At 39.4% G+C, this 15,956-nt stretch overlaps 1 protein-coding gene across 5 annotated transcripts in view; it reads right to left on the bottom strand.

The window, feature by feature from the left end:
* The window catches only part of SENP7 (SUMO specific peptidase 7), a 71,853-nt gene that overhangs the window by 39,516 nt on the left and 16,381 nt on the right, over positions 1-15,956 (bottom strand). For all 5 annotated transcript variants that reach the window (XM_077821454.1, XM_077821472.1, XM_077821481.1 and 2 more), the window contains exons 5-6: positions 10,142-10,339; positions 8,430-8,627 (exon numbers count right to left, since the gene is read on the bottom strand). In XM_077821454.1, the coding sequence (XP_077677580.1) occupies positions 8,430-8,627; positions 10,142-10,339 (396 nt within the window). The remainder of the gene's footprint in view (positions 1-8,429; positions 8,628-10,141; positions 10,340-15,956) is intronic.

Here is a 15,956-nt window from a genome sequence, read left to right as displayed (position 1 = left end):
GTCACTTGTGTGGAATGGGTAGACGAATCTGTGCCCACTGAAGAACACTGGCTCTCAAAGCCTAAAATGGAGCCCAAGATTCCTGAACTTCCCCAGTCCTCTGCTGACAGCAAATATCTGTGATACCCACAGGCAAAGTGTATGTCTCATCCCCTCTAGTGCTGTGCCACAAAGAGGATAACTTACTACTGCTATCAGTTGCTCCATCACCTCAACTGGCAGAGGTCTGCATGGTGGATCTAAAGGTTCTACCCCTGCTGATGAACCATACAGGTGTCAATATGATGTCATGATAGAACTTTTTTAAAAGCCAATGAAATTATGCCCAAGTGCTATGTTAAAAGGACACTGATGTTACAATGTCAAACTCTCAAAAGTTAGGGCTAATCTACGCTAGAAGTGCTACAGCGGCACAGCTCAACCGATGCAGCTGCGTCTCTGTAGCGTGCCTGGTTAAGACGCTTTATGTTGACAGGAAAGAGCTTTCCCATCAGCATAATAAAACCACCTGCCTGAGAGGCGATAGCTATGTCGGTGGGAGAAGCTCTCCCACCGATATACCACTGACCACACTGGCACTTAGATTGGTGTAGCATATGTTGCTCAGGCAGGTGGTTTATTTGCACCCCTGAGTGACATAAATTATACCAACATACCGTAAGGCTTGTTTACACCACAGGTTAATACCAGAGTTAAGGCTGCCTGTGCAATCTTAATTCGCTCCCTTGTGCACATGCATTATGATAGCCTTTCATTACATGATCACCATGTTTTTTCCACAGGATTCCTGCCTCCTTTAGTGCACAGGATGGACCTGCTCTGGCAATAAATCAGGGTTGTGTAGTGAAGACGATTGTAATCTGGAGGATCATTGTTTTATTTGCTGTAGATGTTGGAAGGTGTGGAGTGAATGATGCAGTGCATTGCCAGAAAAGAGAGGAGGGTCTCATGGTTAAGGCAGTTGAATGCTGCCCTAGGGAACTGGATTCTATCCTTGGCTCTGCCACAGTTTCTCTATGTAATTCTAGTCAAGTCACTTAAACAGGTGGTCATAAGTTGCACATTCCTCATTTTCTGGGTGCCTGACTAGAGATCTTGGGGTCTGATCTGCAGAACTGCTGAGCACTCACAGCTGCAACTGAAGTAAATGGGAGCTGTGCTTTGAACATATAAATTACTTTATAATGCTAAATACGCTAAAAACTTCTGATCCTAGTTGTCTCAAATACGGCACACAGAGAGTTAGTGGATACTTTTAACCTTAATCTTGCTGTCTCTCTTCTTCATATCTGTAAAATGGGGATACCACTCCCTCATCTCACAGGTGTGTTGTGAAGATAAACTAATGTTTGTAAAGCACTTTCATACTGTATCAATGACTACCATAAAAAATCCCATGGAGAAAATAATTCTGTCTTCAGAGTAGAATTGGAATAGCACGCAGTAAGTAAGGCATGCAAGGGCTACACATTGAACTATCAGGATAAAACAAAATATTGAATAGCTGCTTATTGAATAAGTACTGTACACTGAATGAAGCAGGGGGCCTGTGGAGGGGGGAAAAAAAAAAGAGTATATGATCATATAATTGAAGACTATCATAACGCACACACACCAAGGGGCCAAATTAAGGTTGCACAGGCAACTTTAGTTCTGGCATTTCCTAGCTTTTGAGTGCTTGACTTTCTCATCTTAAATAATGTTATTTTAACGTGTGTGTGTGTGTATCAATCATACAGAGTTTCCCATTTTAAGAGACCCCACAAAAGTCATCAGGAGTTTCTGGCATTTAGTTTAGTACCACTAATCAATCTTCCCCAGACATTTGACACATACCCTAAAATCAAACATTTCTTCAGGAATGTTTCAGCAAATATATATCCAAACACAAACATTTCCCCTTATCATAAATACATATAAACTCAGCTCATCTTATTTTCACCCTCTAGTACAGAGAGTGAATATTACTTTAAAAGGTGACCTGCACGGATATATGAATAATCAAACAGCTGTGAAAATGTGCTGAATCCTTTAAATAGCCAGGAGGGCTGGTCCAACACACACACACAACTTACTTTCCTCAGGTCTCTATACAGCTATGATCTGCACAGGATCACCATGGTGATGGGTCACCTCTGGAGATGGTCTCAAGGTGTAAGGTAATTCAAAGGGGAGGACTCATGGGTTTGTTTTTGAACACACTGCAAAGCTGTCTCAAGGAATATTTTTTTAAATATTCTTATACCCTGTGGAAAATAAATGAGATTCCTAATATAGTGTTAGAATTACAAATAAAACACAGTTACTTTCAAGGCAAATTGGTGGGCATTTATGGGGCTGGAGTTTCTCACTTCTTTTTCCTGTTTATTAATTGTAAAATCTGATTAGCTATTAGTTAGTAATAATTTTCCAAGTATGAAATGCACTTACAAATGAGATTTTCACATTGCTGGATGGGGATTAATACATGGAAAACAAACAAATTAGCAATTACCTTATCTATCTTTTATGGGAGTTCCAGAGACTTCATAATATGTTTGCAAATTTCCCAACCCTTCTGTCCCTCTTCCCAAATTATTTTGTGTAACAAATACTACAATGAGGGAACAAGTAATTGTTCAGCTCCGGGCTATCAGATGATCTGGGAATATTGCAAGTGGTTCACAAAAGGAACTCTGTGATTTGATGAATTCTGGGTGCCTCTGCAGCATCCATCAGGTCTCCAAGGGAATGTTTACACTGCACTCAGAGATGTGATTGAAGCCCATATAGACACATTCAACCTAGCTTTGATCTAGCTAGCTTGAGTACTAATACCAGTCATTGACTTCAGTGCAGGCTAGCTGCTCCAGTAAGTACTCAGGGTCCTGGGTAGGCTTGTACAGCCCACGCTGAAGCATGATACTTCCGTGCTATTTGTGCTCGCACTGACTAAATTAAAGATAGCTTGGGTATGTATTCAGGAACTTCAGTCACAACTCTGACTGCAGTGTAGACATACTCTGAAGCAATTAAAAGGGCTCTACATCTAGCACTATTTACTAATGTTTTCATCTTCTAAGTCTAAATTTACTACGTTTAAAATCCCAACCAGTTTTGTTTGGTGGCTGAAATGAGAATAAGACAAGACAGACGGCTGTGATCAGACTATGATCAAGTATGTCCTTGTCATAGTGGATAGATTCAGCGGATGGCCAGAAGCCTTTCCATGTCACAATTGCACTGCCAAGACAGTGGCTCTCAAGTTTGTTAAAAAAATTATTCCTCGTTTTAGACTTCCCCAGTGGATGGAATCTAGCAGGAGTCTTAAAACTCCCAGAGATGTCTCCCCATCACCCCCCAATCACTACTCTACCCAGAGGGGTGTCACCCCATCTGCTCTCATTGCTGCCCCGAAGTGTGTCAGTCCTCCCATTCTCCATTCATTGCTGCTGGCTAGGGGTGCTCCCCCCTGCTGACCCTAAGGGATGTCTCCTTGCCCATATGTTTTTGTGGAGTGCTGGGTATGTCTATGTAATACTATTATAGATTAGTTATTAATTCAGGTATAGAAGAACAGGAGGTTTGAGTTATTTCCCTTTAATTCTTATCTGTATCTTCTTGTTAAGGTTACCTGCACATTAACAAACATCTTATTTGGTTATTGTAAATATTCTGTGAATAGATTTCCCATTCTTCATTCCAGAGTTTCAAATCTGTTTTTAGAATGAATGATGAGGTGTGTGTGTGTGTGTGTGTGTGTGTCAACACCTGAAGTAATGCTACTTACAACATTGACAGAGGTCTGATAAAAAGGTACCTCATAAAAATTCTGAGATGCATGTTACTGCAAAAGCATCTTACTGATATGAAAGATTCAAGATGACAACCTTAAACAGACAGGAAGACCATCCATTCTGGCGGGCAGATAGACCAAGTCAGAAAAATCAAATTAAAAATACAGTATCATGAATGCAAACAGACATGCAGGAAAGAATGAGGGGCATTCTGTATTCAAATTTACACCGAAATTTTCCTTGTTAAATTCACACATGGTCACAACACATCAAAAATAGGAAACAGAACTCTGAATAAGGCTTTACACACACACACACACACAGATGCATTCTGATTACGTAATAAGCACTCTGGGTTTGCTCATCACCATGTGATACTTCTCCACATGGGGATGGGCCACTGCAGCCATGTGGTGGGCCTAGGCATAGGGGTTGTTTTGAGGAGCTCAGTCTAACTCTCTCCTCCCCCTTCACAGAGAGACTGTCCACTCATAGGGTTCCCAGGGCAGAGTGAACTGCTGCAGCTGTGTCTCAAAAATGGGTTGCAAGAATATTTTATAGTTGATAGTATTATGAAACTAACATAAGGGTTGCTCCCAGCTCCCCCTATAATACACACACACGTTCAGCTACCTATGTAGTATCTTGTATATACAATTGACAAGAAGTTGCAGTTTAAATTACATGTCGGAACTGGAGGGAAAAGCAGCACTAATCTGAGCACCAGAACCACTAAACTACAAGGCTACTATATACACTAGGCTTAATCCTCCATTGCCTTGCACCTTAAAGCATTCAACCTGGACAGGTATCAAGACAAAATAAGTTATTTATACAGTATCAGTGTGGGAAAAGCTGTGTATTCAGAGGCAAGAAGTGATTTAATACAAGTACCTTGGTTTCTGCTTTTTTTCCCTGAGTGCTACAAGCAATTTTCTAATACCAATCATTTGAAAAGTACTGATGAATTTTTCATAAATGGGGTCTGATCCTACATCACCTACTCACATGAGAAATCCCATGAACTTCTCATGGGGTGCAGGATCAGGCTCTATCACCACTTGCAATGGACATCTCTGGCTTTTCTACCCACAGTGGATTAAAATTTTTCCTGCCACTAAAAAATTATGCTTCCCTACTGCAGACATTGGGGGGTAGATTTTCAGAAGATGGTATAAATTGCTGCACCCACAATTCTAAGTCACTTGGACAAGTATATACAAATTAGTTATTTACATGTTTGAGTTAAATAGCAGGCATAATTAACTGACTGCCCTGTAGAGGCGCAAGAATGGAAAAGCCCAGCTAAGGCCTCCAACATTATTATTATATAAGTATTATAAATTAAAATACATATTTATTGGCCCTTTATATCCACAGTACAAAACTGGATACTTTTTCTACACCAAAGGTGTGATTCTCATATATATTGAGGCCCTTATTCACCGCTCTGGCTATGTCAAGGGACCTTAATGGGGATGTACATGTATTTGAATCCACTATACAGGCTTTATTACTCTGCCAGAGCTGTGTAAAGGGGCCTCTGTGTTAGTGAAAATCAGGTCCCAAAGGTATCCTGGACAAAACTACCAGGCAGTGTTTGAAGAGCTTGTCTAGAACCGTCACTTCCCTAACACGGCTGCTACTCTGAAACCTGTCATTTCACTAGTAAGATGTTTCAGCATTACTACTTTTACACCACACATTTTAGACAGACTTCTCAGGTTTGTAAGCAGTCTTATCCGCATTTACTCACCACCATTAAAAGTAACATTTGATTCCTGAAAATTGGTCTCTCCTATTAACATACCTTATTAAACAGGTCCAACATTTTTACTTAATGCCTGGGGTCAGAGAAGATTATTACAAAACAAATATGAGAAATGAATCCCTCAAGCAACAAAGAAACCCTGCTACAAAGCAAGCTGAGAGAACCAATTTCTGAAACACTTCGTTTCAGTGAATGTAACTGGAGAAGATATTGAAAAAACACGTTAACACTTGGCTTGAATAAACTAATTTTTAACATAGAGCCACCTCCATTTCAATCTAAAAACTTCAGCAGAGGTAGCCTAAAGATCTTTCATCTCAGTTTAAACACACTTCACCTGTCACTCTGCATTGCCTTCACAAAGCATGCACTTGCTCATGCTTATTGAGACAGATATGGCAAATTCCTGCAATACCCTAGGCAAACCTTACTGAATTAAGTTTAAGTACCTTAAGAGTTCATTCTATTAAAAATGAAAATTTGATGAATTATTGTGGGATTGTATGTAATGTCTCTAGGGAGGAGACACGGTTAAGTAAATTCTGGGAAGTGTTAGGAGAGCTTCAGAGGGCAATTTGAAACAAAATGACTATTTAAATTAAGTGGGTTTCCCAGGAAATCTCTAGGGAGAGGTGTATGCCAATGTAACTCCATTAGTTATGAAAGTACCTACCTAAACTTATGAAGGAGAAACACATTGTCTACAAATTACTTATTTCCAGATCAAAGACCCTGTCTCTATAAAGGATGGACAAATCTTTTCATGGGTGTGCTTGTTCTGATCTAACAGCTATTATGAACTTATGAACACAGAAAATCCCCTTGGTGGATTCTTAAAAACTGTACACCTGCCAGAGCCCTTGGTAAAGTTGGAGTGATCTCTGGTATTCTTATTAGCATGCATATAGGTTCTTTTATTATTTTAATATGTTTTCTCTGTAATCATTCACCTTAAGAATAAACATGTATGTTTAGGAAAAGCTGTATAGTAACGTATATGTAGGGGCAACTACACTGTTTATAATCTTTGAAGAGAAGGCAAAGCAGCCCCTGCTTAGTCAGATTGATTTGCTGGGGAATTCACAGTGTAGACAGGGAACTGTGCAGCCTGGAAAACACTTGGTCAGGAGGTAGAGAGACATGTCTTTGCCCAAGAGATTTGACAGTTGGGGAGCTGGAACCTTGCTGGACCACGATGGGGGAAATATAGGTGCAGTTGCCCTGCCTACACTGTGAACTGTAAAACTTATCAGAATGGGTTACACAGTGCAAAGATGCAATTAGCAGTTTCAAAACTAAAATATCTGTACTGCCTTTTCTAATATACTGCTTAAAGTGAAACCTATACAGCAGCTACCCCTTAGATATTTATCAGTGGGTAGAGCGAGTCCATGCTCACTATTCCAGATGTATAACTTACCTATCGTCTCTCAGTTATAAATACAATGAACTATCTACCCAATTTCACATATAGTCTGCTCTCTATGAATACACGTAACTGTCATTCCAAAATTATATCCAGTTACAGCAGAATACAAATCCCACCATTTCCATTCAGTGTCACACTCCCTACAGATGCTGTTGTAAAACATGCATGAGCTGATTTATACGGCCAAGTATGTCACCTTCAACTATGTGGTTAATATCCAACACACCCAGAGTTTTCTTAAGTCTCATTCTGGGGTAAGTAGCAGCAGAGTGGATTCAGAGCCTAATACTAGCTTGTCAAGCCTCATCTGAGTCAGCACTTCACATTGCTTCTTGGAATGATCCCGGCTATAAAGAGACAGTGAAGACTGAAAAAAAGAAGTGCCTTGATCAAGGAATAATGGGATACATCTGCCTAATACATCTACCCTGTAAGCTCAAATCAAGTGTTTGTACTGCATGCTAACTTGCAAAACGCTCATGTCTGCATCAGGATTTTAAGGATGAGGAGGAGAGTCATTAGTCTAACTGCAGTGGCACTGGTGGCTTCACTTGAGCTAGCCACCCAAGTACATACTCAGGGGGTCACGTAAGAATGTATGCTGGTGGCTAGCCTGAGCTGCCGTCGCCACGCTGCTATTTTCAGACACTAACTTTTGTGGAGCTAGTGCATCTATGTCTATCTAATCGCACTTCCCAGAGGCTATGTAGTCATCACCTTTATTTCATTATTTCCTCCTCCTCTTTTATTTTCCTTTGTTCTTGATGCTGTTTTTCTTTTAAGCAGAGAGACGAGCATAGGAGGAGGAGAGATGGAATAGTTCACTTTGCAAATTCAGAATGAAACTTACATTCTGTAATCCTAGTCAGCTTCATTTCTACAGCTAATTCCACACACAAAGCATTTCTGTTGTACTGACGTCTATGTAAACATGGAAATAGGAAAAACAGAGAGCTAAACCAATGAGAGAGGCAGTCCTTGCTGCACACTGATGATGGGGTTGAGACCAGTTATGGATTTAGGAAGAGGAACAGGACTACCATATACAAGTGCTTTGAGCATATGTCAAAGAAAACCTAGAACCAAGCTAGCAAATATCACAGCAACAGGCAAGTGACATAATTATTAGTTTTGGACATAATTTCAAACCAACATAGTCATATTAGAACCTTGTAATCATATCTACACATAAAACATTGATCTAGTCCAAATTTAAGTTCTTTTAGCAACAAAAGGTGACCAAGTAATGTCAGATGTAGCAAGAATGAGAATAATGTAATGTTAAAATGATGGGTTGTTGAAAATACTGTATGTTAGTTTGCACTCAGGAAATTCAACTATTGCTTCAAGTCAGATTCTCGTAAACACAGTTTAACAGAAGTTATCTTTTTCATGACAAGTTACGTTGTTTCAGACAGCATACGGCTAGCAAAAGCAATAATGAAGGACATACCTTTTAGATATAAAAGGGCTTTGGTGAGGAGGACTTAATATGTGACATGTCTGCAAGTTGGCAACAGATGATGAGCGTGGTTGACCTGATAGCAACTTGTCGGGATCGGATAAATTAGCATCTGTTATAAGCTGTCTCTTTATGTATTTTCTTCCAATTTTCATCCTCAGGACATTCTTCAAAATAACTTTGGGTTGCCTGCCATACATATAATAATAAATGATAAATGCTGCACTGAAATCTAGATAAAGAAACTTTTGGTTGAATTCATGTAACTTAGTGGCTTGGTAACACCAAATATCATTACTACTAACAAAGTACCATTTTGTTCATGGTCCTTGACAGACATAAGACAAGATCTCTCCACCAAGAAGCTTACAATCTATGTCAGGCAGCTAACACATAGAGCAATGACCACAGACCATGGGTTGGAAGTTGGGTAGTCAAGAGGAGACAAGGGGGAAACCGACGTAACTTTAGCTCAGCTACAGTATGTTAGCATATTGTTGCATTTAGACTGCCTTTGACATCTCAGCTGAGGATTTATCATTCTCTGTTCACATAAAGTTTATCTCAGAATAACTTTTCCATGCAAAATCTCAACACTGATAGAATTACAGAGTGATCTTAAAAATTCTCCTAGGAACAGGAAGTCTCCAATAAAGCAAATCTTATTGTCAATCAGTCTGATTCACTCATGGCTCTAGCCATCAGCTGGTGAACAGTATATATGTAAAGCATGTAACGAACTCTGTAATTAATTCTGGTCCTTTGTCACAAATCCCAGGTGTCACTCTGACATATATCAGATGAGATTGTGAGGCTGAGAAGAATATCTGCATGTGTCAGAAGAGATGAGCACCAAAATTAGGTCAATCAAAAACCATCAAGAGATGACAAAATGCATTTTATCAGCGGTTCAAATGTCAAATACTTTGATTATCTTGTACATGTGTGATCACAGTCAATTTGCAGTTTTGCCTGGCTAATGGCTCTCTTCCCTCAAACTCTGGTACTTATGCTCTGCAGTTCCCATCGTGATTTCTTTCAGATGATGATGATGTACAGCCACAGCCTTTTCTGAATTTGGATGAATGATGCGGTCCTAGCTATGCCCTGGAAACACCTCCCTCTGTCTTCTCTCTCTGTGAACTGATCCACCTGGGTCACTTTCCAGCATAGCATGTTGTGGTGTCTGATGTCTTTCTTTCCACTCCTGTTCTGCTGAGAGGTACAAAGTCCTTTTCAAGGGAGCCTTGGTGTTTGCAGAGCTGGCGCACAGGTGGTCTGTGATGAGAAGTATGACTTGGAAGAGAGTCAAAATCAGATCCAGAAGAACAATCAGAAGAGGAAAGAACTGTAGATTTCTTCTTCTAGGGGGACAGTTAGATGTTAATGTGTTTTCTTTTCACCGGAGTGATGAAAAACACCCATCTCAGAGAGTCCAATAAACTGGACCAGAATTAATCAAGTTCTAGACACCAACTCATCAGAAATTCCACAAAACTGTGGCTGGTACAGGCATACTCAAATTATATGATCCAAAGCGACACTCACAAGAGTAAGGCTTGGGATCAAGACAACAGGTAACATCTACAGTGTAATAAGGAATACTTTTCCGTAAAAAACAATTGCAAGCAAATTATTATGATTTTTAGTTAAATGAAGCAAAGGTCCAGACGTTAAGACTTAATCAGTATTGAACAACATACCTTTTGGATATAAAAAGGCTTTGGAGAGGAGGATTTAATATTTGCAATATCTCTAGGCTGGCAACGGATGATGAGGGTGGTCGATCTGATTGCAACTTGTCAACATCAGATAAATTAGCATCAGTAATAAGATGGCTCTGTGTGTATTTTCTTCCTATTTCTGTCCTCAGGACATTCGTCAACATAACTTTGGGTTGCCTGCCATACAGACAATAAGACATAATAAATATAGTGCTGAAGTCTAGAGAAGGTACATGAATTCAACAAAGTTTCTTTAAGGACTTTGTAATCCCGGCAATAACAGTTTTCATCTCGGCTAGAGGTATATTTGCTCAGCTGATGACTTGTAAAATTACTCTTTGCACAGATGAAGAGTCAAGACTGATTCTCTTGCATGACAGCATCCCTTTCAGGAATTTGCATTCTGGCATCAGTGACTAGCCGAACACACATGGATGTACAGGATAAATTTTTAATGCAGCAAAATCTCCACACATCCTGTACCACCTCTATTAAAGTTCACAGAACTGGTGCTACAAGAACCTCAAACTGCACTTAAACTGTAGATATGAGCATCTTCAAGACAGACGGTACCAAAGGGCGAAAACAGGGGGTCATACTGTGGCAACACTTTAAGGACAATAAAGCATTTAGCAGCTCATGCACAGATTCAAAATGAGGTTTTGCAAGAAAATTATGCTATTACCATAGCCAAATATTTTGTCAGATTATCACCTTGATTTTTATGTCCCAACATTAAAAGTTTCTGGCCACCTATGTTTGAGAAATTGTATGTAATTATAAATTACAAGGTCAGTTCAAGTTACTATTAAAGTTGCTTACATGAGTTGTGCTACATGACAAAGTTTCTTGACATCATAAAAGACTGTTTATGGAGCAGCTAGTCCTGGAACCCACAAGAGGAGAGGCAATTCTTGATTTAGTCCTAAGTGGAGCACAGGATCTGAATATGGGTAAATACAGCTGAACCACTTGGTAATAGCAACCATAATATAATTAATTTTAAACATCCTGGGAGGGGGAGGGAGTGCACCACAGCAGCCCACCTCAACAGCATTTAATTTCAGAAAGGGGAACTACACAAAAATGAGGAAGCTAATTAAACAGAAATTAAAAGGTACAGACACAAAAGTGAAATGCCTGCAAGCTGCATGGAAACTTTTAAAAAACACCATAATAGAAGCTCAAATTAAATGTATACCCCCAAAGCAAAAAACATACTGTAGTAAGAGGACCAAAAAAGTGCCACCATGGCTAAACAAATTAAAAGAAGCCATTAGAGGCAAAAAAAAGCATCCTTTAAAAACTGGAAGTTAAATCCTATTGAGGAAAATAGAAAGGAGCATAAACTCTGGCAAAATCAAGTGTAAAAGTATAATTAGGCGGCCAAAAAAGAATTTGAAGAGCAACTAGCCAAAGACTTAAGAAGTAACAGCAAAAAATTTTTAAAGTACATCAGAAGCAGGAAGCCTGCTAAACAATCACTGGGGCCACTGGACGATCAAGGTGCTAAAGGAGTGCTCAAGAAAGATAAGGCCATTGTGGAGAAACTAAATGAATTCTTTGTATCAGTCTTCACTGCAGAGGATATGAGAGAGATTCCCACACCTGAGCCATTCTTTTTAGGTTACAAATCTGAGCAAATGTCCCAGACTGAGGTGCCAGAGGTTTTGGAACAAATTGATAAATTAAACAGTAACAAGTCTCCAGAACCAGTTGATATTCACCCAAGAGTTCTGAAGGAACTCAAATATGAAATTGCAGAACTACTAACTGAGGTATGTAACCTATCACTTAAATCAACCTCTATGCCAGATGACTGGCGGATAGCTAACGTAACACCAATTTTTTTAAAAAAGACTCCATGCGCAATTACAGGCAAGTAAGCCTAAGTTCAGTATCAGGCAAATTGGTTGAAACTATAGTAAAGAACAGAATTTCCAGACACGTAGATGAACATGGTATTTTGGGGAAGAGTCAACACTGCTTTTGCAAAGGGAAATCATGCCTCACTAATCTACTGGAATCTTTGAGGGGGTCAACAAACACATGGACAAGGGAGATCCAATGAAAACTGCCTACTTGGACTTTCAGAAAGCTTTGGACAACGTCCCTAACCAAAGGCTCTTAAAGCAAAGTAAGCAGTCATGGGGTAAGAGGGAAGGTCATGGATCAGTAACTGTTTAAATGATAGGAAGAAAAGGATAAGAAAGGGTAGGAATAAATGGCCAGTTTCCACAATGAAGAGAGGTAAATAGTGATATCCCCCTGGGTCTGTACTGGGACCAGTACTGTTCAACATAGTCATAAATGATTTGGAAAAAGGGGTAAACAGTGAGGTGGCAAAATTTGCAGATGATACAAAACTACTCAAGATAGTTAAGTACAAAGCAGATGGTGAAGACTTACAAAGGGATCTCACAAAACTGGGTGACTGGGCAACAAAATGGCAGATGAAAATCAATGTTGATAAATGCAAAGTAATGCACATTGGAAAACAATCTCAACTATACATACAAAATGATGGGGGTCTAAATTATCTATTATGACTCAAGAAAGAGATCTTGGAGACGTTGTGGATAGTTCTCTGAAAACACCCACTCAGTGTGCAGCAGCAGTCAAAAAAAGTTTACAGAATGCTAGGAAAGGGATAGATGAGACAGACAATATCATAATGCCTCTATATAAATCCATGGTACACTCACATCTGGAATATTGTGTGCAGAGCCGGTCACCCTATCTCAAAAAAGATATATTGGAATTGGAAAAGGTACAGAGAAGGGCAACAAAAATTATTAGGGGTATGGAACAGCTTCTGTATGAAGAGAGATTAAAAAGACTCGGATTTTTCAGTTTGGAAAGAGGTGACACCGGGGGAAATGGTTGAGGTCTAAAAATCTTGACTGGTGTGGAGAAAGTGAATAAGGAAGTGTTGTTTACTCCTTCACATGACGCAAGAAATAGGAATCACCCAGTTAAATTAATACGCAGCAGGTTAAAGAAAAAAAAAAAAGGAAGTACTTCTTCACACAACGCACAGTCAACCTGTGGAACTCCTTGTCAAGGGATGTTGTGAAGGCCAAAACTATAACAGGGATCAAAAAAGAACAAGGTAAGTTCACAGAGGATAGGTCATCAATGGCTATTAGCCAGGGTGGTCAGGGATGCAATGCCATGCTCTGAATGTCCCTAGCCTCTGTTTGCCAGAAGCTGGGAATGGGTGACAGGGGATGGATCATTTGATGATGACCTGTTCTGTTCATTCCCTCTGGAGCACCTGGCATCAGCCACTGTCGGAAGACAGGCCAGTGAGCTAGATGGACCTATGGTCTGACCCAGTATGGCAGTTCTTATGTGCTGCATTTGCTCTGCTAGATGAGACTAAAGTCTCTTTTGCACTGAATTGGTTCTGCAGCAAGGAATGCAAGACAGCAACTTCACGTAAGCCGCTTTAGTGATATATTTGCTATATGATTTGTCATGAATAGATGGAATTATCCTTTTTTTTTTAAATGGATAACAATTAAGCTGGGTTGTACAAAGAGGTTGATCTTGAGAACATGGTGAAATACACATCCTGATTTTAATAGCAGAAATTGCTTCCCATGGAGATTTGTATATATAAAGTGAGAAAGATGAAGACTAAAGAATTATACATACTATGGGAGGAACTGCTTTTATATAAATGGAAACATCTTTGTGCAAGTGAGAGGTATGTGGCAGGCAGATAACCAACACTGCATTCGTTAACTTTAGCAGCAAACAAGCATCCACACTAATCTTGCAGACCGGGAGCAAGGAATCATTTCCCAAGTAAGCTTGTCAGTAACTGATTACAGGAGTTAAGTCTTTGTGATAAAGCAGTCACTACTTCAGCCAATCCTGACATATTTATCAGTGAAATGCTTACAATGCCAGGCTAACAGGAAAACATAACACACCTTTTTCAAGAAACTCAGGTATTTCTACAAAGATTTTTCCAAAAGGAGAACTAGGCGGACAAGAATCAAAAGCTTGAACAATAAAAGCGCCCATCCTATGTACTCCAGAGCAAGTGCTGATAAATGGATGCCAGTGAAGTCTGGTTCCAGGTCCTGATACCTGCCTCTGAAAGAGTTGTATCCCTTCTGTAAAAAAACTATTTTAAAAAGCCTCATATATGCTTTAAGGAAAAATTAAGTTAATTGATCTGGTACACAAATAGTAAAGTGAACTTTACAGCACAGACAGTAATAATAAATTGTGCTATTTCATTACAGGATCTGAAAGTGGTTTATGACAATTAACAACGAAAGAGGGGTAAGTGGTTTGAAAATGGGATTAGGAATCAAGAACTCGCTCTGTGGCCTTGGGCAAGTTGCTTGACCATATTCAGTCTTATTTTACCCATAAGTAAAATAGGAATACAATGTATTTGCTTTATTGGGGTACTGTGAAGATTACTTAGTGGTTGTGGTGCATTCTAAGTATTAAACTACAGCACTCTTACTAAATTAGTATTTTCCCCATTTTATAGATGAATAAACTGAGGCATAGGGAGGTTAAGTGAATTAAAGAAGATCACACGTTTGCTGGGAAGAAAAGCTAGGAATCTTTGTTCCATCCTGCTGCTCACACCTCTACACCAGAGTCCCTCCTGAATAACAGCAGAACCCAACAAGATACACACCTGCTTAATGATGAGTCCCCCTGTACAATTACATTTTGAGACCTAACAATTATCCAGTTGTTAATCCATTTAATGTGTGCCATGTTGATTTTTATTGTTCTAGTTCTTAATCAAAATGTCATGTGATACCAAGTCCAATGCCCTACATAAGTCTAATTATATTAGATGAGTCAATCTTGTAAACTCACCAAAAAAAGATATCAAGTTAGTTTGACAGGATCAATTTCCCATAAATCCATGGTAATTGGTATTTATAATTACCCTCCTGAATTCTTTATTAATCAGGTCCCATATCAGCATTCCATTATTTTGCCTTGGATTGATGTCAGGCTGACAAGCTTATAATTACCCAGGTCATCCCGCTTACCCTTTTTAAACGTTGGCACAATATTAGCTTTCTTCTAGTCTTCTGGAATTTCACCAGTGTTCCAAGACTTACTGAAAAATCAACATTAACAGCCTCAAAAGCTCCTTGGTCAGCTTTTAAAAAATTTGGATGCAAGTTATCTGGATTTGCTGATTTTAAAATGTTTAACTTTAGTAGCTACCCTTTAACAGCCTCCTGAGTTACTACTGGAATGTAAAGCATTTCATTATCGTAAGACAGGACTACATTTTCTGGCTTTTTCCCCCAAATACAATACAGAAATATTTATTGAACACTTCTGCCTTTTCTGCATAATTCTTGACAATTCTGCCATTTCCATATAAGCATGGACCTATACCATTGTTAAGATTCCTTTTGTTCCTAACATACTTCAAAAACTACTTACTATCCTTAACTCTGCTAGCCATAGCTTTCTCCTTGTGTCCTGTTACTTCCCTTATCAAATTTCTACATTTCTAGCTTCTAATTTATATTCATTGCTATCAACTTTCCCTTTCTTCCATTTGTTTTATGTAAAATCTGCTTTCTCTTCCTGTCATGGGTTGTACCTCAAGGGCTCCCCCATGGGGTGAGGGTGGGTATCTCTCTCACCCCAGACATCCCTCTCTGGCTGTAGATGTCACTGTAGCACCAGTTTGGCATGAAGGATGCAGTCTCCCAGCTGTAAATCTTGACGAGACAGCTCCCCACCTTCTGGGTATAACCGCACTCCAAAAAAAAGGAAAAGGCAAACAAAA

Source organism: Eretmochelys imbricata, chromosome 1, assembly GCF_965152235.1.
Source record: "Eretmochelys imbricata isolate rEreImb1 chromosome 1, rEreImb1.hap1, whole genome shotgun sequence".
Classification (NCBI taxonomy): Eukaryota; Metazoa; Chordata; order Testudines; family Cheloniidae; genus Eretmochelys; species Eretmochelys imbricata.
Note: the sequence above shows the minus strand (reverse complement) of the source record. Positions and strands in the feature narration are given on the sequence as shown.